This window comes from Mobula hypostoma, chromosome 27 (genome assembly GCF_963921235.1).
Source record: "Mobula hypostoma chromosome 27, sMobHyp1.1, whole genome shotgun sequence".
NCBI classification, from domain to species: Eukaryota; Metazoa; Chordata; class Chondrichthyes; order Myliobatiformes; family Myliobatidae; genus Mobula; species Mobula hypostoma.
This window is the reverse complement of record NC_086123.1, coordinates 27960854-27985880: the sequence shown is the minus strand read 5'-3', so window position 1 is coordinate 27985880 and position 25027 is coordinate 27960854. Positions and strand designations below refer to the sequence as shown.

General features: G+C 45.4%; 1 protein-coding gene across 3 annotated transcripts in view; it reads left to right on the top strand.

The window, feature by feature from the left end:
• Positions 1-25027, top strand: part of mn1b (meningioma 1b) — a 183604-nt gene that overhangs the window by 25164 nt on the left and 133413 nt on the right. The window contains exons 2-3 of one of the 3 annotated variants that reach the window (XM_063034455.1): positions 2305-2471; positions 7935-8071. The exons of 1 other annotated variant lie outside the window; for it this stretch is intronic. In XM_063034455.1, coding sequence (XP_062890525.1) covers positions 2305-2330 — 26 coding nt within the window. In that variant the 3' untranslated portion in view covers positions 2331-2471; positions 7935-8071. Of the gene's footprint in view, positions 1-2304; positions 2472-7934; positions 15238-25027 lie in introns of those variants that run through there. One more of the 3 variants, XM_063034454.1, reaches the window with a different exon arrangement.

Genomic DNA, 25027 nt, shown 5'->3' with positions numbered 1-25027 from the left:
GTTCCAGTTTTCAGTTAATATATGAGCAGTTTAGCTTATTTTCCCAGTGACTTTCTCAGGAGGGGCACGGAATTACCAGTGAGAGTCCTTTCTCAATGCCACTGACGCCATCGCGCATTTCTGTTGTAACTGTGACTCGTCACGTCCGCTGCTGTCCTAGCGTTGCATTGCAGATTTCTTGGCACAGAACCTAACGTGTTATTAGCTGTGAAGCTGTTGCTCCTCTTCCTCAGCTCAATTACTTTTCAACCACAATTGTTCGGTAGTTGTTACAAAAATAAGTTGCAGTATGTTTGATGTGCAGGTGTTAGGGATGCAGCTATTAAGTTACTTCTCTAGGCTGTTCTTTACAGCTCTTTCGGCTGGTGACGTTCACCGTCAAGGACAAAGCAGTGGTGTCAAGGAAACATTAAAGCTTTTATGTTTCCTTCCACCTTCGTGAGTTGGAAGCCTACGAGAGGGATTGGGGAATGGGGGTGAAGTGGACAGGATGAGGGCAGTGGGGTGAGGGATAAGTGTACAGGGAGTGAAGGTACCAGTGACGAGGAGCGAGGGTGCAGGAGGTGAGCAGTAGGGTGAGTGCAGTGTGGATGAAGAGATGATAGAAGAGGTGAGGAGACAAAGGAGTGTGGGTGAAGATACTTGGCTGGGGGCATGAGAAGTGATGGAATGAGCGGTGAGGGGATTAGGAATGAGGAAACCTGGGTGCGGCACCAGGGGGCGAGAAGACACTGGTGAAAGTACCAGCAGTGTGGAAACTTAGGGATGTGGCTGCTCGGGTGAGGGGACTTGTGGTGAATTGGCCTGGGTTGAGGGACACTTGGGTAGGAGGGGTTAGAGGTCTGTGCATCAGAGAGGAAGGAACCAAGGGTGAAGGGACTCAACTGGGGTGATTGGAGGGTGAGGGAATAAAGAGTGTGGCCTCAAGGAGCAAGGAAACTAGGAATGAGGGCACAAGCGTTATTGGCACAGCTTGAAGGTCTTTTGACAGCCCTGAGGAAGGGTCTCGGCCAAAAACGTCGACTGTTTACTCTTTTCCACAGATGCTGCCTGGCCTCCTGAGTTCCTCCAGCATCTTACGTGTGTTGCTATTGATGCTGGGGATTAGAGGATTGTGACTGAAGGAGCTGGAGGTGAGCACCTCAGAGGTGCTGGCAAAAATTATAGAAGGAACAAGTGTGAGGGAATTGAGGATAAATGCACCCGGGACCACGGCTTCAATGTGGGGGAAGAGAGAAATCTGTTTTAGCTGGGTTGTTGTGAGAGCCTAAGGAGGAGAAGGGAAGAACAGCACAGATAAGAATAAACCATGTGTTTTACACACAAGATCTAAAAGATCTCTGGATTAGTGCATAAGAATAGTTAGGCAATTAAGATTCAGAAAGGCAAATTTGATTTAATCAGTGTGATTTTTGTATCATGAATGTTGTTTATTTCTGGGCTTGTGAAGAGCTAGTTGATACTAGTATTCCGACAATGTTTTGAGTTGGGGGTCCAAGCACTATAAGTTAAGTTCGGGAAGGTGTATAGGTATGGATGTGGGGTGAAGTAAGACTTTGGATTAACTGTGGTAGCTCGCAGTTGTGGAATAGTCTGACGAACGTCACTGAAAGTGTCAGTTTGAACCAGATCTTTGCACGGTTGGAATAGACACCAGTTAGGGTAGCAGGACCATAAATGGGTGCTGGAGCAGAGTTCAAGTTGATGGCTAGCATCTGAGGCATCTCCTGCAGGGAGGTGGAAGAGACGAGGGACAGAAGTAGGTTGAAGTGAGCCTTGGCGGGTTCACCAAATGACCTTCCGGAGGAGTACTGTGAATCAAGCAGCATCTGCTGGAGAAAAGAAATTGCCAACGATTCGGCTCGAACCCCTGTGTCTGGACTCAGAACTTGTAGGTTGCAGTTCTGGTCTATCACCTGTTTAGGACCCCCTCTAAGGAAAGCTCCTGCTACAGCAGTGTGATAGGATAGGACTGTGCAGCAGAGGCCAGAGACTGCCTTTCCAACACCTTTGCTGCAGCCAAGACCATCATACCAATATCACTATTTATCCTGTGTCCTGATGTGGGGTTTTGACCTGAAATGTCGGCAGTTCCCTTCCTTCCTTAGATGCTGCTTGACCTGCTCAGTTCCTCCAGCAAGATTGCTAGCAATCTTGTGTCTTGATAGATCCGCGTTGTATCTGTGGTGGCAGCTCCCTGTTTAATTGTGACTGGCCTTGCAAGAGGATGCGCTGCTTTTCGGGGTGGCTGGGGGTGAGTGGATATACGAGTACAGCTCTGACTGCCCTCTTTGTGTTTTTTAGATGCCGTTCTCCACGAGGACAGCTGACACAATGTTGCGATAAGGCAAACTTGTTACTTGTAGTCTGTAGCTGGGCAGTTGGCGTGCACATGGGCTGAAACAAAAAACGTAAAGCTGTTCGAGGTGTTCAGCGTGACATCGACGCACGAGCGCGCGACAAAAAGCACGGTGCGTATTCCTCCCAGGATGTGTTGTGCTGATATCAGTAGAGCTGAGTACCGATCGGTCTTTTCATTGTGCAACAGATCCCCGAAAGCGTCAGTCCGACGCGGCAAATACCGTACCGCTCAACCCTGTGATCGTAGCATGTAGTTAGAGTGGACACCAGGGTAACAGGACCATTGTTTCCTCATGAAGTTCCACATTCATCTACAATAATGCACTTTCTTCTCGGGGCACAGGGTAATATTTTGGCCTGTGTTACAGTCCTGAGCTCCTGCTTGCACGGGACCCCTTCGAGGAATGCATCAGATACTTCGCAGTGCTGCGACGAGGACAGAAGTCCCTGATCTCAGTTGTGGAATGAGAGGCAGTTGGCAGGTGGAGGCCAGGAACTTTTGTCCCATCACACTTACTGCATTCGAGTAGCAGCGCAGTAGGGGGTCCACGGTAGCACACTATTACATCTTGGGGCGTTCCGGAGCTTGGAGTTCAATTCCAGCGCCGTCTGTGAGGAGTTTTATACATTCTCCCCATGAACCACCAGGCTTTCCTCTGGGTGCTCCAGTTTCATCCCACGGTCCAAAGATATACTCAGTCAAGGTTATTGGTCATAGTAAATTGTCCAGTGATTAGGCTAGTGTTAAATAGGGGGCTGCTGGCCGGTGTGGCTCGTTGGGCCAGAAGGGCCTGCTCCACACTGAATATAAGAAAAATAAAATTTCTATTTAACACGTGCCTTCTACCTGTGACTTAGAAATTGGGATAGCCCTGCCTGTGAATAGCATTACTTTTGGTTTGCCGGGGTGTGAGAACAGGGAGCAGCTCTGTCTTCTAGTCTGTGTTTGTTTAGGCTGTGAGTGGGGGCCCAGAGGTCCAGGGAGGAGCTGAGGGCAACAGGTACTGACGAGTCTGTCAGCTCTGACAGGATGTGCTCTTGGAGGGTTCTCCCTGCCTCCTCCCCCCACACACGCCCCACCAAAGACTACCTGACACAGCGGTCGTGGAACACATTGCCTTCCCTCATCAACTGAGCTCTTCTGAGCTAGTTAGAAAGCAGGTACTTATTGTTACCTGATAGGATGATCCCTCACCATTAACCCCCAACATTCTGCATCTCTGAGGGGTTTCGCATCCCTGAATTGTTTGCTCAGACGCTGGCCGGGAAGTTGATCCAGCAGTCTTGTTCACCCCCTGGCCATGGGGTGAGGATTGCAACCTAGCAGGAGGAAACGTGGCTATGTTCATCATCATCATCAAGTGCTGTGTCGTATGACGTGGGCCATCACGGTCTTCCATTCCATGTTCTTGGCAAATTGTTCCTTTGCCATTGCCTCCTTCTGGGCAGTGTCTTCACAAGATGAGTGACCCTGGCCATTATCAATACTCTTCAGAGATTGTCGGTCTGGTATCACTGGTCATATAACCAGGACTTGTGATATGCACCGGCTATTCATCCGACCATCCACCACTGGCTCCCATGGCTTCGCATGACCCTGACTGGGAGGTGGGGTGGGAAGAGAGACTAAGCAGGTGCTACACCTTGCCCAAGGGCGATCTGCAGACTAGCGGTGGGAAGGATGGCCTTACACCTCCTTTGGTAGAGACATATCTCCACCCTTGCCACTCACGTCATTAGCTATGTTGGGAGTCCCATAGTCCATCTGGTATGGTGTACTGAATGTTGTTATTTTGATACTTCTCTGTAAATATTCTCATCACAGATGTTCTCGCTTTGGTTCAGCTGAAGTTACTCTTGTACAAACTGAGTGAGTGGTGGGCATTCAGCAGTAAAACTCAGCTTCCTGAAGTTACACACACACACACACACACACACACACACACACACTGAGTGTACCTTGATGTCTGCTGCTGAAACTTGGCCACTGAAGAGGAATGGCACTGCCTCTAACGCAGGGGTTCCCAACATTTGTAATGCCATGGACTCCTACCATTAACCGAAGGTTGGGATCTCCTGATCTAAAGGGTCACTCTGTGAGTCTGTCCTTTCAGTGTCTGTGTGGAGTGACCACCTTTGTCACCCAAGCTGTTTTGAAGCTTCCAATATTTGAGGATCTGTTGTGATCAACTGTGGAAATAAATGGGTGTGGAGAATTTGTTTTATTGGTGAATGCTTACTTATCCGTCTGTCATCTATTCAAGTGCACAGACTGGCAGATTATCGAATAGTCGAGCAACTGGCTCTATTTAAGTGCTCAAAATATGACCCTGAAGCTATCTTACTAGTTTATTTCTTCCTTTGTGTCTTCTTTTTAAGTCATTAACTGTGGAATTTCCTTCACTTCCTCTGCCCTCTGGGGCAAGGAGTGGGATTAAAAAAAGGTTCTAAAAGGTTCAAACACTCAAAGGATGTTTACAGTATACAATTCTGAGATTTGTCTTCTTCAGATAGCCACGGAACAAAGAAAAATCGCAGAAGTCAGTTCAAATGAGAAACCGCAAACCCAACCCCTCCCACAAAAAAAAAATGGCAACACGATCATCAAACCCCTAAAACCCCTCCCCATACAAAATGCAACAAGAACATCGGCCACCCCCAATCCCCCTCCCCTACACAAAACAAAACAATGGAAGTATGGGCGATAACACAAAATACAAAAACCATAAGACTGAAAGAGAGTATTTATTTTCCCTCACAAACTTTTCTGCTTGCTTGAAATAGAAAAAGATGAAAGAGGTGTCTGATTAAAGGAGGTGCTCTCTCTTTCTTCTGGCCTTTAGTAGATGTCAGAATATTTTCAGTCAATTTTACTTCTGAATGAGTCTTCTTGTTTCTTTGAGAAGGCAACATTGGAGACCGATTGGCATTGGGTACTCTACCAATGGCAATGCTGGGCCTCTGGTGCTCTCCCCAAATGCCAGTTTTCATATGAGAAAACAAAATATTTGCTGATCAACCATCCCTCTGTGACGTACTGCAACCAGATTCAATTCTACCATTGCACACTGCAAGGATACTGCAGACTCCTTCTTAGAAAAGAAATATCCATAGTTTACTGCTGTTTCCCGACTCAGCAAAATCAAGGGATTAATGTTCTGTCATCTTTGCATGTGGCCTTAACTGGGAAGTGAACTGAATAGTTGTCCATTGTCAGTAACCTTGCATTTACAAATGAAGTTGAGAGATTGTTCTGAACAAAAATCAAAATAAGGTTGCAATGAACAACAGTCAGTAAAATAACGTACCTGAAAAGTCGACAGAATTAGAATTTTGTAAACTGTAATTTTGAGGTTGTATAAGACGTTGTTGAGATTATTTGGTGTGCAATTTTGGTCACTTACCTACAGGAAAGATGTAAATAAGGTTGAAAGAGTACAGAGAACATTTACAAGGATGTTGCTGGGACTAGAGGGCCTGAGCTACAAGGAAAGATTGAATAGGTTAGAACTTTATTCTCTAGAAGTTAGAAGATTGAGGGAAGATTTGAGAGATGTATACAAAATTATGAGGGGTTCGATAGGGTGAAGGCAAGGCAGGCGTTTCCCACTGAAGTTGGGTGGGACTACAACCAGAGGTCATGGGTTAAGGGTGAGAGGTGAAAAGTTTAAGGGAAACATGAGGGGAAGCTTTTTCACTCTGAGGGCAGTGAGAGTGTGGGACTTGTGCCAGCGCAAGTGGTGGATGTGATTTTGATTTCATCATTTAAGAGAAGTTTGGATAGGTACGTGGATGGGAGGGGTATGAAGCACTACGGTTCAGGTGCAGGTTGATGGGCCTAGGCAGTTTAAATGGTTCAGCTTGCACTAGATGGGCTGAAAGGCCTGTAACTGTGCTGTAGTTTTTTTATGGTGTGTCCTTAAGGTAAAGCTCTGAGTGTTAAACCGAAATGGAGAATTGGGCACAGCACTTGCTGGTGTAGCGTGGGCAAATCCACATCCCTACCTTTTCAAAGATAGGAGTGTTGAAATGAGTTTGCAATTCACAATTGCCGTTCTGAATCAGTGTTTCACCATTGCTGCTGTTTGAGGGTGCTCCAATAGGGTGGTGTATTAAATGAATGGTAACTGGAGAGAAAGCTGACCTGCCCAACAGCACTGCCAGGTGCTTTGATGATGCCACTTTTGAAGCTTAGGCGGCCCAAAGTTAGTCCATTTGCAACTTCTTTCTTTTGGTCAACATAAAAAGAAACTGTTGAATGCTATAATCCAACCAAATCAGAAGAGATTTATGTTTCCATTGTCTGCAGAGTCCAAGGAAAATGGACCCAAAGGAGGGGAGTCATGATAATATTCTTCTGCAAACTGTTTTCAGGGTGAATGCAGCTGAATAGCACCCTACAGTTTTAAGTAGTGAATAACTATTTAAGATTTGCTACAGTGGGTGCTTCTTAAACTTATTTGAATCAGAACTATTGAGCTGTTTTTACATTTCAAAGTTTATGGTCAAAGTATGTATACTCTATAAAACTTTGAGATTCATCCCCTTAGAGGCAGCCACAAAGCAAAGAAACTCAATGGCACCCGTTTAGGAAAAAGAAGACTGTCAAGCACCCACAGGCGGCATGGTAGCGTAGTGTTTGGCACAACGCTTTACAGTATCAGCAACCCGGCTGCAACTCCTGCTACAGCCTCTGAGGAGCTCGTATGTCCTACCCGTGGCTGCCTGTGATTCCGCCAGGCGCCCCAGTTTCCTCCCATGGTCCCGCTAGGTTAATTGGTCATTGTAAACTGTCCTGTGATCGGGCTGATTGGGAGTTGCTGGACGGCGTGGCTCGAAGGGCAGGAAGCACCTATTCCACGCTGTAGCTCAATAAAATAAAGGCATCCGTTAAGTCTTGCGAGACCATGGATCTGCGCCTGGAAAGTCTTCACTCTCCAGGGCGCAGGCCTGGGCAAGGTTGTATGGAAGACCGGCAGTTGCCCATGCTGCAAGTCTCCCCTCTCCACGACACCAATGTTGTCCAAGGGAAGGGCATTAGGACCCATACAGCTTGGCACCGGTGTCGTCGCAGAGCACTGTGTGATTAAGTGCCTTGCTCAAGGACACAACACATTCCCTCGGCTGGGGCTCGAACTCCCGACCTTCAGGTAGCTAGTCCAATGCCTTAATGACTTGGCCACGAGCTCACACATATAAACAGCTTATTTATTTATTTGTTTAGCTCAATAAACAAATAAATAAATAAGATGTTGGTTCATTGAGTACAACGTCCTCATCTCAGATATCCATGACCAGGAGAAGATGATGATTCCTCAGTCGAATTGTAGCTCTAGGGCCTATAATTTTGTTGTCTGAGTTTCATTCCTTCATTCACTTAACTAACGACAGGGCTGGGGGTCCAGGTTCTTTGAAGCAGCTTCTTAAACACTATGGATTTATTTTTGAATGGAAGAGGGTTTTACTTTAGCTTATAAGAGAAGTAATCAAATTGTATTTTTTTTTGAAAAAAAGACGAAAATAAACCATAAGGCAGAAAACTAAAACTTATTTTGTTTATTAACCCTTTCCAGCCCACGAGCTTTCCCAGAACAAGGCTTCATCAGTCCAGGCTGGCACCCACTTGCAGTGCCTGTCAGTTCACTGCACAGACGACCTTACTGACTCTAAGGGCCGGAGCCCTATGCAAACTTGGAGATCTTTGCATTCGGACATCTCTAATCGATTTGGGACATTCGTGGCTGCTTTGACCTGAACAGAGATGAATTTTCTTTTGATTTCTCTTGTTGTTTTTTTTAAAAAAAATCGTTTCCCTCCTTTTGGCTGCTGCAGTGCGACAGACAGACAGGACATCAAAACAGATAAAATAGTTACAAAAGGATCTGGGTTCCCTTGCTGGCACTTCGGTTCATGACCCGCAACATTGGCTGGGTGGCCTGGAAAGGGTTAATTCCGAGCCCACGTCACCCTGGTTTTGGCCGCCGTTGCTAGCTTGATACCAGGCCTGTTGGATTGCTCAGTAAATGATGCAGCGGCCAGTCCCAAGCTGAGCTGAACAAAATGCTTGTGTTTGGAATTGTACGACATTCTTCTCAGTGGATTCCTTGCACTTATAACCTGATTTCTCCCCCCCGCGCCAGGCACCTGCCCCCTAGGCAGCAACAAAGCATTGATGGCAATATTCCTCTCGGTCCTCTTCATCAGGAGTCTAAAGTCCGTGATATGCAACCTGCAAAATCCGTCAGCTCAGACGGAGTTGTCACCTTCAGCCAAAGTCATGTGGGGAACAGGAGGGGTGAAGGTGAGGGGCTGGGATTGTGGCTTGAGGTCCAGAGGTTTCCTTTGCTGATGTGATGGTTTGTTTATATCCTCAGACAATAATGGTTCAATGGTGAAGAGACACAGAAAATCTGGGGGAATAGATATTCATGTGTTTTAATAAACTATTAGAAATTGCTAATGTTTGGACCGTAAAATAAAATCGAAACAGGTAGCAAAACGGTGCTGGAGTCAATATATTCCACCAGGTTATATTCAGCTGTAGAGGTCCTGGGCCAATCCGAGCTCAATATGTTAAACCTTCTGCAGAAAAAAAAAGTACATTAAAGAAAAAAATACGCACAAAATCGTCAGTTGCTTCCCATGACCTGTGTAGTTTTTGAAAATGTTTCTTTCACTTGGAGGATGTTTTAAAGTTGTTCTTCCAGGCAGCAAAAATCAGTGATCAGAACATTAAAGGTGAAAAGCAGAGTGGAATATCCCCTGCCTTGGCCTGCACGCTATCACTGGCATTCAACACTCCATAACCATTTCAGCCCAAGGCACATCGGGCATTGTGTAAAGGGGCAGAGGCAGGCATCTGGAGTTGGAACACTGATCTCAGTGAAAGGTGCTATGGGTGCAGTCGTCTGTCTTTTCCTACACCCTAACAGTTTTATAAGGAACCAGAGATACATCAGGGTATGGAGGAGGAAGAGGGCCATGATGCACGGCAAAGCCGACAGTATAGGACTCTCCCCTCCTACCTGCCCCGTCTTCATGTTCTCTTTTACATTTCACAAACGAGCGACTGAAAGTCCCACTAGCAGCTCTGAGGGTTCTGTGCGTCAGTTGTTAGAGCCTAGGTGTTCCTCCCTCTGGCTTTATGCAGAGGGTCTGTCCATGCGGAGGAGGTTAGCGTCCAAGAGAATATAAATCCTCTGGGTGGCTGCCGCCAAGGATGGCAGCCCAGACTCCGTATCCCTCTCACCAAGTTGAAAGAGATCAAGGAAGGTGAGGACTGAGAGCCTTATGGTGCTTTTGCCTGTGAGGGAAATAGGTTGTATCCTTTATTCAGTGCCTTGTCAGATACAAAAGAGGAACCATAAAGGTAGCAGTGGACACGTTAACTACAATCTGATAATTATACTTGCTGATGAGTACCAAGTATTCCTTCCAAATGTCCACTATCCCTAATACCAACAGTTCCCAAGTTTCCAATTCAGTGCTCGTTTGAGCCTCATGTTTGATGAGTGAAGCCAGCTGGCTTGATACCGTTCACAGTTTGACAGTGTTCACCTTGTGGTGCAATTGCCATTAAAAGAGGCTTGCCCACGTCTGTCCTGCCCGGAATTCATCCATTGTAGGTGACCATTTGAAACTGACAGTTCGATCCTCCCTACAGCCAGAAAACCACTTTACATAAGCCCCATCATCCCTGCTGGGGCATAGGCTGCTGACAATAGTAGAGTCCCCTGTCCTGGGCCAATCTTTCACGTTAACCCCAGCAGGCCCATCTTGGTGTATCCATCTCCTCCCAGGAGGTTTTTGGAGTTTTTGTTGGCGTTTCTAGAGCACTGGGTTTTTTTTTATGGGATGGGGTTACTAGTCCCATGCCCAACCCTTCTGCATTCACGTCGTAGAAAGCATGTTAAAACTGGAACACCAGACAATGCTCAGGGAGGATTGTCCGAGGGAGAGAACTGAATTTCTAATGGACACTAAATGAGTGGGTTGAACGTGCTGAGCCCCACAGTCCCAGCAGGCTGGTTCCTCTTGTCAAAGTGTCCTGAGATGGCTGTGGCCAGCTGGGAGCAATACTGTCCTCAGTGAGCTGCTGATGAGAAGGGGGAGAGTTCCCTGTTTTGATTCCCTGCCAGGGAATGCGTGTGCACGCATTGGCTGAAGCCGGGAACGTACTTAATTGTTTTCCTTTATGATCTGGTGTGAGATGATGTACAGAGTAATAGGTGCAGCAACAAGGGTTTTATAGGACTTCCTGGTTGCAGAAGAGAACGCTGGGGGAAGACCCTGCTGCCTGTCCACAGTTAAGTTAGCTGGGTGCGTGGCAGGGTAGTGGATATGCCACACTGTGTGCCATGTGACCCGGCTCTGGCAGGACATTCTCCCATAGTTGCCCTTCTCTGAGTAACTGTGGGAGAGTACCCTGCCTCAGTGACGGCTGGCAATCCTCCCCCTCACGGCACTGACTTCTTGGAATATAGGCGTCTGAGTGGAGGAGGTTCGCTTGAGTTTGCCAACACTACGTATGTGTGAGAACAGTGACTTTGATGTTTGTCGAGCTTGGCAATCAATCAACTTCAAACACCTCAACCCGAGCTACCAACATTCATCACCATCCCAGAGCACCAACTCTCCTCTGCACAGTCTGTTCCACAGACTGCAGTGAAACATGGTGAACTGAATCACGTTGGACCAAGCCAAAACAACCACCCCTCATCCCCAAACCTGCAGGCTGGTGTAACCTTATGCACAAGGTGTGGGTCACAGGTGAGTTATTCCTCCATAAGACAAAAATCAGACAGCAAGTGGAAAGAGATTTCATTTAGGATCTATTCCAACTTCCAATCTGACCGATTATTTATCAGGAAAAGACCTTAGAAAACAATGCAATCTTTTGGTATACTGAACATTTAACCAATTGTTCCCATGGAGAGGATAATGACAATGAATCACAACAGGAAGCTAAGAACAGTTCTGTTGCTCAAAGTAAGATTCCAGTGACTGGGTAATTCAATTTGAGGTAGGTTTCTTTTAATCTAAAGGCATTGATTTTTTTTAGTTTATAATTTCTATTTACCCTCCAGCAATCTGTTAACATTCAGTTCAATATTCATTGTTTGGCACCTGCCTAAAACAGCAGCATCATAAATTAAACAAGGAATAGCCAAAATGCTCATCAGGTCAAGGAGCGTCTGTGAAGAAAGTCCAACTTCCTGACCTGCTGAGAGTGTCTAACATCTTTTGTTTAATGCAATAATTTCAGGTTTCTTGCATTTTCTTCCTTAAACTTTCTTTGAAGGCTAAAAAGCGATCATATGGGCTGTTTGGTAGAGGTCCGGTCGTGATCAATTTTCAAAATACTGGTAGGGACCCCAGCCAATTGTGATGTACTTCCATCTTCTATTTTGAAGACATTTGTACTCAGACCTGAGTTATTTCCTACATTTTATCTGAAGATAAAACAATGCAGTTAGGAAACGGGTTCCCAATGGCCTGCTAGGGAAGGCATTCATTTGAAATGTTATGCAGCTCAGCTCTATGAATTGTTTTGGTCTCCCTGTTGTCAGGGATGTCCTTTGATCTTCAAACCCATTTTGAGCAATGTGCAAAGAGACTTTGTATTAGGACTGACTTTCCATCGGCTTTAATTGCTGTCTTAAATAAGCCATGCAGAACACTTCTTTAATGGTGATGGTCGATGGTTACTTGTGAAACAATCTTACGGTCCCAGTGGTGTTGTGGAACAGCCAACACACCATTGTCTTTTCAAGTGGGCACTGCAATACCTGGTCACAACGTAATGAAATTTGGAGGAATATATCCAGTTTCTACTCTATATTAGCATCATGGTGGACTAAGTGACAGTGTCTCCCAATCACCTTTCCTGGCAGACCCACCCTTTCTTGCAGAGTGCTGTGTTAATTTTGCTGAAAATTGTAGACAGAGGATGGGGCTCTGAGGCTTGTCTTCCAGCTTAGCATAATAACTTATTACTGCCCATTACACTGCTGGCATTTAGGGTAGCAATGAAGGCCCTCCCATGTCTGTCCTTGGCCACACAGCTGTAGAAAGATTCTTCATTGCTGTTTCTGTAACAGTTTTGTTTTACCAGTCAGGGTTGAACCCCTGAACTGAACCCTTAAACCTGAAGGATCAGTGGACCACTCTAGTCTGTCCTCTACCCTTGACTTGTTTGGCATGGGTGCCCTACCAAGAGCCAAAGGCCCTGACTCCAGCCAACATAGCTCTCCAAGTCATTCAGGCAGTCAGGCCTCCAAACCCTATGACAAGGACAGCATGATAAAGGCACTTGTTAACCTCCCTGCTGACATTCAGTTCTACAGTCATTGCAATATTGACTATTCATATCAACACCCAAGAGTCTTCAGGAGGCTGCCCCACTACGTCCCAGACAGCTGATACAAAATCAGTCTCTTCCTATTCCATGGCATACCTGTTGACCCATACGTCTTAACTCTATGCAAACTTGCGTCCAAAATCGCACACTTTTGGTCACTTCTATTAAAACTGTTCAGCACTATAAAGTAACTATTCGGCAAAATATTACATCTAATTATGAAATTGAAGGTTCCTCAGCTCACACTAGCTGGGGTGGCATAGTGGTTAGCACAACCCTTTACAGTACAGGCAACCCAGGTTCAATTCCTGCCACTGCCTATAAGGAGTTTGTACTTCCTCTCCATGACCGCGTGTGTTTCCTCCCACAGTCCAAAGACGTACCGGTTGATAGATGAATTGGTCATTGTAAATTGTACTGTGATTAGGCTAGGGTTAAATCGGGGGAATTGCTGAGCGGCGTGGCTCGAAGGGCTTTAAGTCCTGGTCCGCATTGTATCTTAATAAATAAATATCTGAAGTTGTTTTGTTGATTAATAAATCAGATTCTTTCATGAAAATTTGCAAATGGAACATGGGCTCTGTTCTGCTCACAGCTTACTGGCTCCGTTAAGCGTGAAGGAGTTTCACTCCATTGTGGAGTCTATCGCCATGGCTGAGCTGCCTTGCTTTGTTTCTGGTGCATGGAACTGCAGAGAATCATTGAGTGCGACTGGTGACGAATACCAAGTGTTATGTTACCTGTTGTACAACCCAGTTGAAACACACGCTTCTTCACACAGTCATTAAGGACAATCATTCCACACTTGACACCTTCCAGTGTGGTCCAATTCCTTAAGTTAACAATATAATCATTGCTGTAATTTGTACCACACACTTCCCTGCCAGTACCTTTGTTCGATCTGTAAGTGGTGTTAAATGGTGTCTAGCTCAGATGCTACCCAGCATTCCGCACACAGTTGCTTGACGTTTAGTAATGACTGGATATTTCACTGCCTCTGAGAGCTTTATGATGGTAGTTTGAAGTGTTCTGGTCACATGTACATGTTATGTCAGTAAAGTATTGAATAATCCATCACAATCCTTCAGCCCCCTCTCTTTTCCACTGGCACTAATTTATTGATAACTCGTTTCAGCAGAGTAAAATTCAAAATGTTCTTTAGCACATTTTTCACCTTGTTTTTTAATTGCACTTCTAAATACCGCATCATTTCACCCCACCCCTCTTGCCTGATCTCATCAATCTCTGGCACCCCTATCTGCCAGCCTCTATTCTTACCCAGTATCAGTGATTAACACCTCTGCCACTAATTACCCATCCACAGTGACTCTCTGTAATTTAGCCTTGACACCTCATTTCCCTCGTTCAAGCCTCTTAAATTCTTCCTGTTTGTGTTTCAATAAAACCTCCTCCCTGGGGCACCACCTCTGCCACATCAGCTGTCCCTCACAGTGTAAAGTGCACGTTGTTATAAATTCATACTCCTCTTCTTTGGGACAACAAACCTTGAGGTCACTCTGCCAACGTCACGATTAGCATTTTGCTTTCAGTGCAAGCCACAGATCTGAGACCCGTCATTGTTAATGCTGAGACTGCCCAGGTCGTCTTGTTGTTTAATGCCTGTCACTCTGGGCTGGGATCCAAACTGAGTAGGGAGGCGAAAGGACAGATTGTGCAATCCACCGCGCAGAGCCGACTGTCGCCAGGGAGAGATCTTCCTCCTCTCTCTCTGGGCTGGATCCCCATGCAAAGAACAACACACATTTCGGGCACCGAAACGAACAAGCACCACCCTCCTGGCATTAAATTACTGTGTGAGAATCGGGGATATGATTCGACCATATTATATTATGATTGTGACTGACTTTAACTATTCTCTGGTTTAAAAATGTGTATTGGGAGAGCAGGGAAAAGAATAGCCTGTGCATCGAATTATTGCAGGGTCACGGTCAAATTTTCTTCAAATACCAGGGTGAGATAGGACACACCCCCGCCCTCCCCTCAACTTCAGATCTAGCTGCAGATGTAACAATATGAACTGATAACTGCGATAACTTCTTGCTGTTTGGTTTGACAAATCCTGTTATTGACATTTTGAAATTTGGAGTTTTTGTTTGACTCTTGTCTCTTACACAATGCTGCTTTAGTCCCTGTTGACTGACTCCAGCAGTTCCCACGGGTTTTCTGAGTGTTTTGTCTCGTTCAGTGCAACAGGACTTAGTTCTGGAAACAGGAAGAATATAAAGATATGGACTATGTACTGTAGGTGTGTTCACCTGTCTGTACTCATACCTAATGTATACATATGTTTTAATGAGACACAAGACAATGAATAAAATATAATGCAAGTGATAACTCTTGTCTGCTCCTCTCGCATCTTTCTTTATTTGACACCCCTGGAAACTGAGCTGCTGTGAACCTATTGCTGGCTGATTTAAAACAAATGGCAGCTCCTTCACTGGGTCAGAGTCAGAATCTGGTTTAATGTCACCAGCATATGTTGTGAAATTTGTTAACTTTGTGGCAGCAGTACAATGCAATACATAATAATAGAGAAAAAAACCTGTGAATTGCAGTAAGTATATATATATATATATATATATATATATATATATATATATATATATATATATATATATATATATATCTATAATAGTGAAATAAATAGTGCAAAAATAGAAATTAAAAAGTAGTGAGGTAGTATTCATGGGTTCAATGTCCATTCAGAAATCGGATGGTGGAGGGGAAGAAGCTGTTCCTGAATTGTTGAGTGTGTGCCTTCAGGCTCCTGTACCTTCTCCCTGATGGTGGCAATGAGAACAAGGCATGTCTTGGGCGATAGGGTTCTTAATGATGGACGCTGCCTTTTTTTAAGGTATTGCTGCTTGAAGATGTCTGGGGTATTACGGGCGCCAGTGCCCATGATGGAGCTGACTAAGTTTACAACTCTCTGCAGCTTGCTTCGATCCTGTGCAGTAACCCGCCCCTACATACCAGACAGTGATGCGGCCAGTCAGAATGCTCTCCAAGTAAACGAGCTTCTCTGTTGGATACTGCATCAAAGTTCAAAGTAAATTTATTATTAATGTTCATATATGACACCACATACAACCCTGAGGTTCATTTTCTTGCGGGCATACTCAATAAATCCATAATGGAATAATAACCATAACAGAATCAATGAAAGACTGCATTGTCTTAGGGGTTCAATCAGTGTACAAAAGACTCAAATTGTACAAATACAAAAAGAAAGAAAAAGAGTAATAATAAATAAATAAGCAAGAAATATCAAGAAAATTGAATAAAGCAGACCTGAAAATGAGTCTGTTGGTTGTGGGAACACTTCAATGATGGTGCAAGTGAGATTGAGTGAAGTTATCCCCTGTGGTTCAGGAGCCTGATGGTTGAGGGGTAGTAACTGTTCCTGAACCTGGTGGTGTGAGCCCTGAGACTCCTGTGCCTTCTTCCTGATGGCAGAAGTGAGAAGAAAGCATGTCCGAGGTGGTGGGGGTTCCCCTATGATGGATGCTGATTTCCCACGACAACACTTAGTGTAGATGTTCTCAGTGGTGGGGATGGATTTACCTGTGACCCCCCCCCCCCGCCCCGGGGACATCAATCACAATGATCTGTGCAGTGTCACCTGAATTCACTGAGGGAACCAACTGGGACCCTGAGAATGAGAGGGAGGTGGTAGAGGGGAGGGCACTGGTGACTACTGAATAACATTCCTCAATGGAATGGTTCACTTTCTTTGGGAAAGCTGGGATCAGGTTAAATTGCGATGAGGTTTCTGTTTCAGACCATATTGTGTATGGAATCATTGTCAATCCAGCATTCACTCGTGCTGTAAGGGCAACAGCAAGGACATAGCCCGCTTTTGTATTAGGAGGCTTGTTACACAAAACCAATGAAAATCCTGCAAATTCAGGGCTCACATTTAGAATAATAATCCTTGCATTTACACTGTTACTGATTGTGCCTAAAAAGAAACTCGGCAGTGAGTTATACTGCAGAGTCGACGCAGAAGTTCAAAGTAAATTTATTATCAAAATATATATACGTTACCATCTACTACACTGAGTTTCACTTTCTGACAGGCAAGTAATGAAATACAATTGAATTTATGTGTAATTGTGCATAACAAAAAAGGATAAACATCTAATGTGCAAATAATGCATTTTTTAAAAATAAATAATACTGAGAACATAAATTGTAGAAACCTTGAAAGTGAGTCCATAGGTTTTTGAACTGGTTCAGTTGTGAGGATTGTGAATTTCTCTATGCTGGTTTGACAGCCTGATGGTTGTAGGTAATAATTGTTCCTGAATCTGATGGTGTGGGACCTAAGGCTTGTTTATTTATTTTTTATTGAGATACACTGTGGAATAGGCCCTTCTGGCCCTTAGAGACAGGCCTCCCAGCAACTTACAGTTTAATCACGGGGCAATTTACATTGGCCAATTAACCTACTATCTGCGGGAGTAAAACCCAAGCGGTCACAGGGAGAACTTACGAACTCCTTACGGGAACTGAACCCCAGTCGCCTGTACTGTGAAGCGTTGTGCTAAGCCACTACGCCACCGTGGCTTCCTATCTCCTGCAAGGTTTTCACTAGCAATGATTTTAAACACTGCTCCCCCATAAAAATGTCGGTTTAAGTTCTTTTTAAGACTCGCTGGTTCCGTGCTGAAGGTGTGCTGCATCTTTGGAGTTGTCGTGTTTCTCCCTTTTTAGGAGGAATGTTACAGATCACATGCCACTACTTTGAGGACGAGCGGTGGGGTAGGGTGGGGGCAGGGGGGGTATTATTCCCAGTGTTGTAACTTCTACTTTGAAAAAGGACCATTCCACAACTTCATGCCGGAAAAAAACAACTTTATCTGGGACGGCAAAACCAATATTTACATACAGAGGCTTTCACTGAGACGTACTGCATGGCTGAGAAGCTACACACATGCACACTGGAGAGAAACGGAAGTAAAACACCCTCAACCCCGGAACCAGCCCTCTCTTTACAAACAGCTTCCCCTAGCGGGAATATTATCCTAATTAGTATTAACTTATTTTTATAATGCTCACATTACAACACCCAGTGACCTAGGAAGGCAGCCCCAGCAGCATTTTGGTTGAGGTGGGAGCAAACTGGCTTGTAAGCGTTATGAGAAACATAAGGGTCGGCACAACATTGTGGGCCGAAGGGCCTGTACTGTGCTGTACTGTTCTGTGTTCTGTGTTCTGTATTCTGGTCTATCGTGGGAGAGCCTAAGACCAGGGGCCTCTGAATAGAAGGACTCCCTTTAGAGCAGAGATGAGGAGAAACTTCTTTAGCTAGAGGGTGGTGAATCTGTGGAATTTATTGCGACGGACTGTTAAGGCCACATCATTGGGTATATTTAAAGTGGAGGGTGCTGGTTGAAGATTACAGAGAGAAGGCAGGAGATCGGGGTTGAGGGGGAAAATAAATCAGCCATGATAGAATGGTGGAGCAGACTTGATGGTTGGAATTACCTAATTCTGCTCCTATGTCTTACAGTCTTATGATCAATGGTCTTTTATCAGGGATCTTACTCTGCACACTTTACCTGCATAGACCACAATTTGAAAGGCCCGCACTGTGATGCCGTGAAAGTGACTGTATAAATGCACAAGTTTAGTTTTCGGAAGCATTTTGGCTGTGTGGGCCTCCTTTTGTTTGCTGCGTGTCCAAGGTCCACCCTCAGCCCGGATGAAAGTTCTGAAGTAACGTTAACACACAGATCTCCACTTTACCGGCTTCAAAAACCCGCTGGCAGCCTGCCCCATTCAGTGTGTGCACCTGAAACCTTGCTGGGCAAACTTGCCTTTTGTGTGTGAGGAGCCATTGTTCGAACAGTGTGGTCCGTTCGTCCAGAGGGAGGGAGCTTGGCGGATGTGGGCAAAAAAAACTGGAAGCCTTGACCCAGCCAGTGATGAACCACAGCAAGATCATAACTCCCTCAGTTTATGACTTGAATTGACATAGAAACAACTCCAAACACAAGAGATTCTGCGGATGCTGGAAACCCAGAGCAACATGCACCAAATGCTGGTTGAACTCAAGCAGGCCAGGCTGCATCCATGGAGGAAAACAAACCTACCATGTTTCGGGCTGAGTCCCTTCATCAGGACCGGTGAGGAAGGGGAGGTAGTAGATATAGTATGCAATCACTCAAGTCAAGTATGATGTTCTTCTCAGGGGTTGTTTATTGGTGGGTCTTAGGGTGGATGTAGAGGCTGATCCGGGATCCTCGTGTTCTGGAGCAGTGTGGGCAAGAGTGAGTGGTGGCTGGGGTCAGTGGAGGTTGTTCCAGCAGAGTTCCCTCTTGAATAGATGTTCTGCAGGAGTACAAATTGAGGGCAATGTCTTCCCAGTTTTTAGATATAATGTGGAATTTCTTCAGGCAGATTTTGATGCGATCTTTGAAGCGTTTGCTTTGTCCACCAGTGTTTGATAGACCTTCCTGAGGAAGGTGGTATAGAAATATCAGAAATATAGGTCAGTAAGGTTTGGCAAGTTGTGGGCATGCTGTGATGATAAAGGGTCCATCAAGCGTTTATTCCCTTCTATAGACGCTGCCTGACTTCTGAGTTCCTCCAGCTTTTTGTGAGTTGCTAAGGATGTTCAGCGTCTGCCGAGTGTCTTGCTGTGAAAAAGGCGAATGGTATGCTGGCATTTATAGCGAGAGGATACGAGTACAGGAGCAGGGAGGTACTACTGCAGTTGTACAAGGCCTTGGTGAGACCACACCTGGAGTACTGTGTGCAGTTTTGGTCCCCCAATCTGAGGAAAGACATTCTTGCCATAGAGGGAGTACAAAGAAGGTTCACCAGATAGATTCCTGGGATGGCAGGACTTCCATATGATGAAAGACTGGATCGACTAGGCTTATACTCGCTGGAATTTAGAAGATTGAGGGGGGATTGGACAGGCTAGATGCAGGAAGATTGTTCCTGATGTTGGGGAAGTCCAGAACGAGGGGTCACAGTTTAAGAATAAAGGGGAAGCCTTTTAGGACCGAGATGAGAAAAACTTCTTCACACAGAGAGTGGTGAATCTGTGGAATTCTCTGCCACAGGAAACAGTTGAGGCCAGTTCACTGGCTATATTTAAGAGGGAGTTAGATATGGCCCTTGTGGCTAAAGGGATCAGGGGGTATGGAGAGAAGGCAGGTACAGGGTTCTGAGTTGGATGATCAGCCATGATCATACTGAATGGCGGTGCAGGCTCGAAGGGCCGAATGGCCTACTCCTGCACCTATTTTCTATGTTTCTATGTTTCTATGTTTGTGGGCATGCTATGTTGGTGTTGGAAGCATGGCAACGCTTGCCGGCTGCCCCCAGCACATCCTCAAGACTGTGTTGGTGATTGACGCAAATGATGCGTTTTACTGTATGTATTGATGTACATGAGGCAAATAAAGCCAATCTCTCATCTCATCAGTCCTCTGGGTTTGTTACTTCTGCTTTGGATTTCAGTGCTGGGCTCCTACAGCATTTCATTTATTATTGAAGTATGTATACGTTATACAACATTGAGGTTCGTCTCCCAACAGGCAGCCATAGAACAAAGAAATCTAAAAAAGACCATTGAACACCCAATGTGCAGAGTGAAAAAACACATCGTGCAGGCAATAACCGGAAGCAAATAGCATTCTGAACTGAAATCTGCAATGAGAGTCCCGTGGTTCAGCCTAGAGCCAACTCGGGGAGCAGTGAACTGAACCAGCCCATCCCTCGCCTTGGGCCTCGACACCCTGACCTTTTCAATCTGGTCCGGCACCTAAATTGACATCCAAGCATTGGAGAAAACTATTGACATCCAAGCATTGGAGATTGCCGAGCAATCTATGCTCCATCCGTCAGAAGAAGTGGGATCTCCCAGTAGCCACCCATTTTAATTCCACTTCCCATTCCCATTCCGATATGTCCATCCATGTCTTCCTCCACTGTCGTGATGAGGCCACACTTAGGTTGGAGGAACAAGACCTTATATTCCAATTGGGTAGCCTCCAACCTGATGGTACCAACATCGATTTCTCAAACTTCTGGCCACCTCCCCCACCCTTCTCCATTTCCCAATCCCTTTTCCCTCTCTCACCTCATCTCACCAATCAACTTCCCAGCTCTTCACTTCATCCCTCCCCCTCCATGTTTCACCCATCACCTAGTGTTTCTCTCTCCCCTCCCCCCACCTTTTAAGTCTACTCGTCAGCTTTTTTCCTCCAGTCCTGCGAAGGGTTTCGGCCCGAAACGTCTACCACACTTGCTTTCCATAGCCGGGCCTGCTGAGTTTCTCCAGCATTTTGTGTATGTTGCTAGGACTTCCAGCACCTGCAGATTTCCTCTCGTTTGTGGTCCAGACATTGGGTTCAATTGCCTTGATATGGTCTGATTCGGCTTGTAACTGACCTTTCTGACACGGCCCTTCGCTTCGGTCTCCATCCAAGTATCAAATCGAGTCGGTTCCGTACGCTTTGGTGCCCAGACCTCGTCACCTAGCTTCGGCTTATAACTGACCTTTCCAGTTCGGCATGGTGCTTAAGTCTGCGTCCGAACATCGAGATCAGACAAATCAGTGAGCTCCGGCGCCCGGACCTCGCTGCCCGATTCGGCCTTTGGCACGGTGCTTAAACCGATCCACTTTGATTGCAGTCTGATGTTTTCACTTGTACCCAGTTATCTTGGTTGGGTTGCTGTTCTTTTGGAAACAAAATACAAATCTTTGTAATTGCTTTCTTTTTCTCACACATGTGGACAGCCGGAATGATTTGGATCAGTGGGGCATTGCTTATGTTGGATCTGTCCTGACCCTGTGCTGTGCTCACAATGGTTATTAATCAGAAAATGGAGGAGAATTACTGGCTGATGTTTTTTTTATATATCTTCTTCAGCTGGGAAAAGCAGCCAGTTGTATCTCTTGGCACTATCTAATCTGAAATGGGAGCAAATGAGCTTGATTGGCTTAATGCACACCGAGTTGAGTGAAGTCAAGTTTATCGTCGTAACCATAACTAGAATCAGTATCAGATATGTTATCGTGGGAAATTTATTATTTTGTAGCAGTAGTTTAGTTAAAAGACATTAAAAAATTCCTGTGAATGACACAATAAGTAAACAGTGCAAAAATAGGAATAATGAGGTAGTGTTCATAGCTCATGGACCATTTAGAAATCTGACGGTGGAGGGGATAAAAACTGTTTCTCATCTGTTCTGTATGGAGGTTGAGGCTTCTGTGCCTTCTGCCCCATCGAGAAGATAGCAGGTCCCAGATCCAAACCAGAATCATCCTTAATATCACTGACACTGCCATGAAATCTGATGTTCTGCGGCAGCACTACATAAAAAATACAATTGCATTAAGATAGATATAAATATACATAAATTAAATTAGTGCAAAAAGAGAGCAAACATAGTGAGGTAGTGTTCATGGTTTGGTTCATTGTCCGTTCAGAAATCTGACAGTGGAGGGGAAGAAGCTGTTCCCGTGATGTTAAGTGTGTGTGTCTTCAGGATCCTGTACCTCCTCTCTGATGGTGGTAATAAGAAGAGGGCATGTCCTGGGTGATGGGGGTCCTTAAAGATGGATGCTGCCTTTCTGGAGAGAGCTGTCAGTAATGGATGCTGCCTTTTGAGACACTGCCTCGTCGAGATGTCTCCGATAGTGGGGAGGGTTCTGACTGAGTCGACTTCCCTCTCTTGCAATCCTGTGCATTGGAGTGTCCGTGCCAGGCTGTGATGCAACCATTCAGAATGCCCGCCACTGTATGTCAATACAAATTTGCTAGAGTCCTTGGTGACACATCAAGTCTCCCGAAACTCCTAAGCAGAGTTGCAGCGAGGTACAAGTACAATTAAAAATACTTCCTTGCGGCAGTGCCACAGGTATGTAAGCATTGAGGGGGGGACAAACCATTTTGTTTGGTTTAAACAGTCAGTGGATATCACTCTGTATTGTTTCTTTTAACTTAATGTAATCGGAGCTGATTGCTGTCAGTTTTGCCAAAATGTTTCCCGTTCCATGTGCAGAGCTCTGAGTTGGTTTGCCTCATTGTGTCATCTGTAACACCACGTGGCTTTGTCTGTTTGAGATCTGGTTGCAAAGGCTTGAAACTTCCTGAACTGTAAATTCACTTGGAAAACCTGGGGTTCAATTGCCTCGCCCAATAATCCAGGCAGACTCTGAGCCCAGGAAACGCTGCACTGTTGGAGTGCTGTGTGATGTCAAGTAAGAGCATGTCAAGTGGAGGTGAAGCCTCCCCAAGGCCTGAACCGTTCTCTTGTTGGTTTGGAATATATTCCCCTGACCAACAATAATGAAAACAGGTTGCTTACCTCACTTCAATCAAATGTGGGATCTTGCTGTGTGGAAAATGGCCACCATGTTTGCCTGCGTTGAGGTCCAAGGCATTTTAGGATGTCCTGAGGATTTGTGTGGCAAAATACAAACGGAGATTCTGGAGGTAAAAAAAGCTTCACGTGTATGATGTGGAAATCTGGCTTGTACAAGATGTAAAGTACATGCATTATCAAAGTACATATGCAGTATCTGAGATTCGTCTCCCCACAGAGAGCCACGAAACAAAGAAACGCAGTGGAATCCATCAAACACCCATCACATAAAATGAACAGAACAAATTATGCAAACAGCAAAAAAAAAGAGTGAGTAACGCACATAATATTAAACATCAAACCACAGGGTCCTCGGAGCAGTCTAGCAGTGTAGTTCAGTTCAGTTCAATTTAGCGCTGTGTGGTTTGTTGACTGCAGGCCCCCATCAGATCTCCACATGTGAAATTTAAGTCTTCAGTAAACTGCATTCTTTGTGGAAGTTGGTGTCTTGGACCTCCAGAAAATGGTCCACAGCATGGGTGATTGATAAGTTCGTGGCCTAAGGTCGAAGGAGAGGAGATATACAGCTCTCATTACATGCACGTGCAGGTCAGCTCTGAGTGATTATGCAGAAAGTTTGAAGTTAATAACTCATCTCCTTCTGCTTTAGGCCACGAACTTATCAATCACCCCTGCTGTGGACCACTTCTACAAAGAAGGGATCCGTATGCTCCACGACCGCTGGACTAAGTGTGTAAATGTAGGAGGGGACTATGTTAAAAAATAAATGAGCCAGGTTTTCTAGAATTGACTCCTTCTACCTTAGGCCACGAGCTTATCAATCACCCCTCGTAGTTTGTATGTGTTGTTCTCCTTCGGATTCCATTCTTTGGCTGTTCTTAACCACAAGATCACTCTGAGTTTGTAAAATGCATGTAATCAGATTTCAATGACGCAAACATTCGAGGCATTTTATTTATACTTTTTCCCCTTTGTTTTCCCTTTTCCAGCTTCCATCTTCTTTATTCCTAAACAGCACCTCGGTAAAGAAAGTGTCAATGTCGCTTCAGAGAATAGTTTTGGGAGAATCCAATTTCAGAGAGAGCGCTGCTGCCTGTTCTCCTGGCACTGGTGGGGGGAGGGGGGGAAGCATGCATCCTTTCTTTTCTCTCTCTTTTGGTTTTGTTCAGCCTTAACAAAGAAAATATGTTTTGCCTGGCCACAGCCAGCAGACTCCCGAGTGTATCAATAAGTGAAGGCAACGCTCTCTCATAAAACTAATGGCACTCGGGGGACTCTGGGGAAGCACAGGGCTGTGAGGATCTGCTGAACATGGTGAGCCTCACCATTGTTGGGACCTGCAGGAGATTGGAGTGTAAACTCCTGCTCCAAGCCAGACGCAGCGATGTCCTACTGCTTCGTCCAGCATCGGTCAAACACAAGCCTGCTTTCCCTTTCACTTATCACAGGGCGCGGATGTCACTGGCAACGACAGCATTTATCATCCATCCTTAAATGCCCTTGACCAGAGGAAGCAGTGAAGAGTTAAAGTGGACTCCATAAAGGCCAGGCAACTTAAGGTCGGCAGATTTCCTTCTCTGAAAGACAGATGGCTTTCATGGTGCTGATGACGTAGGCTACACTCGCAAAATGCTGGAGGAACTCAGCAAGTCAGAAACACAAGAGATTCTGCAGATGCTGGAAATCGAGAGCAACACACGCAGAATGCTGAAGGAGCTCAGCAAGTCAGGCAGCATCTATGGAGGGGAATAAGCAGCCGTCGGTCCGGGCTGAGACGCTTGACTAGACCTGATGAAGGACCTCGGCCTGAAATGTCGATTCTCTGTTCCCCTTTAGGGTCGCTGCCTGCCTTGCCTCGTCTCTCCAGTATTTTGTGTGCGTGTTACTCAGCATCAATCATTGGACTGTTTCTCAGCCCAAAACGTTGACTGTTCT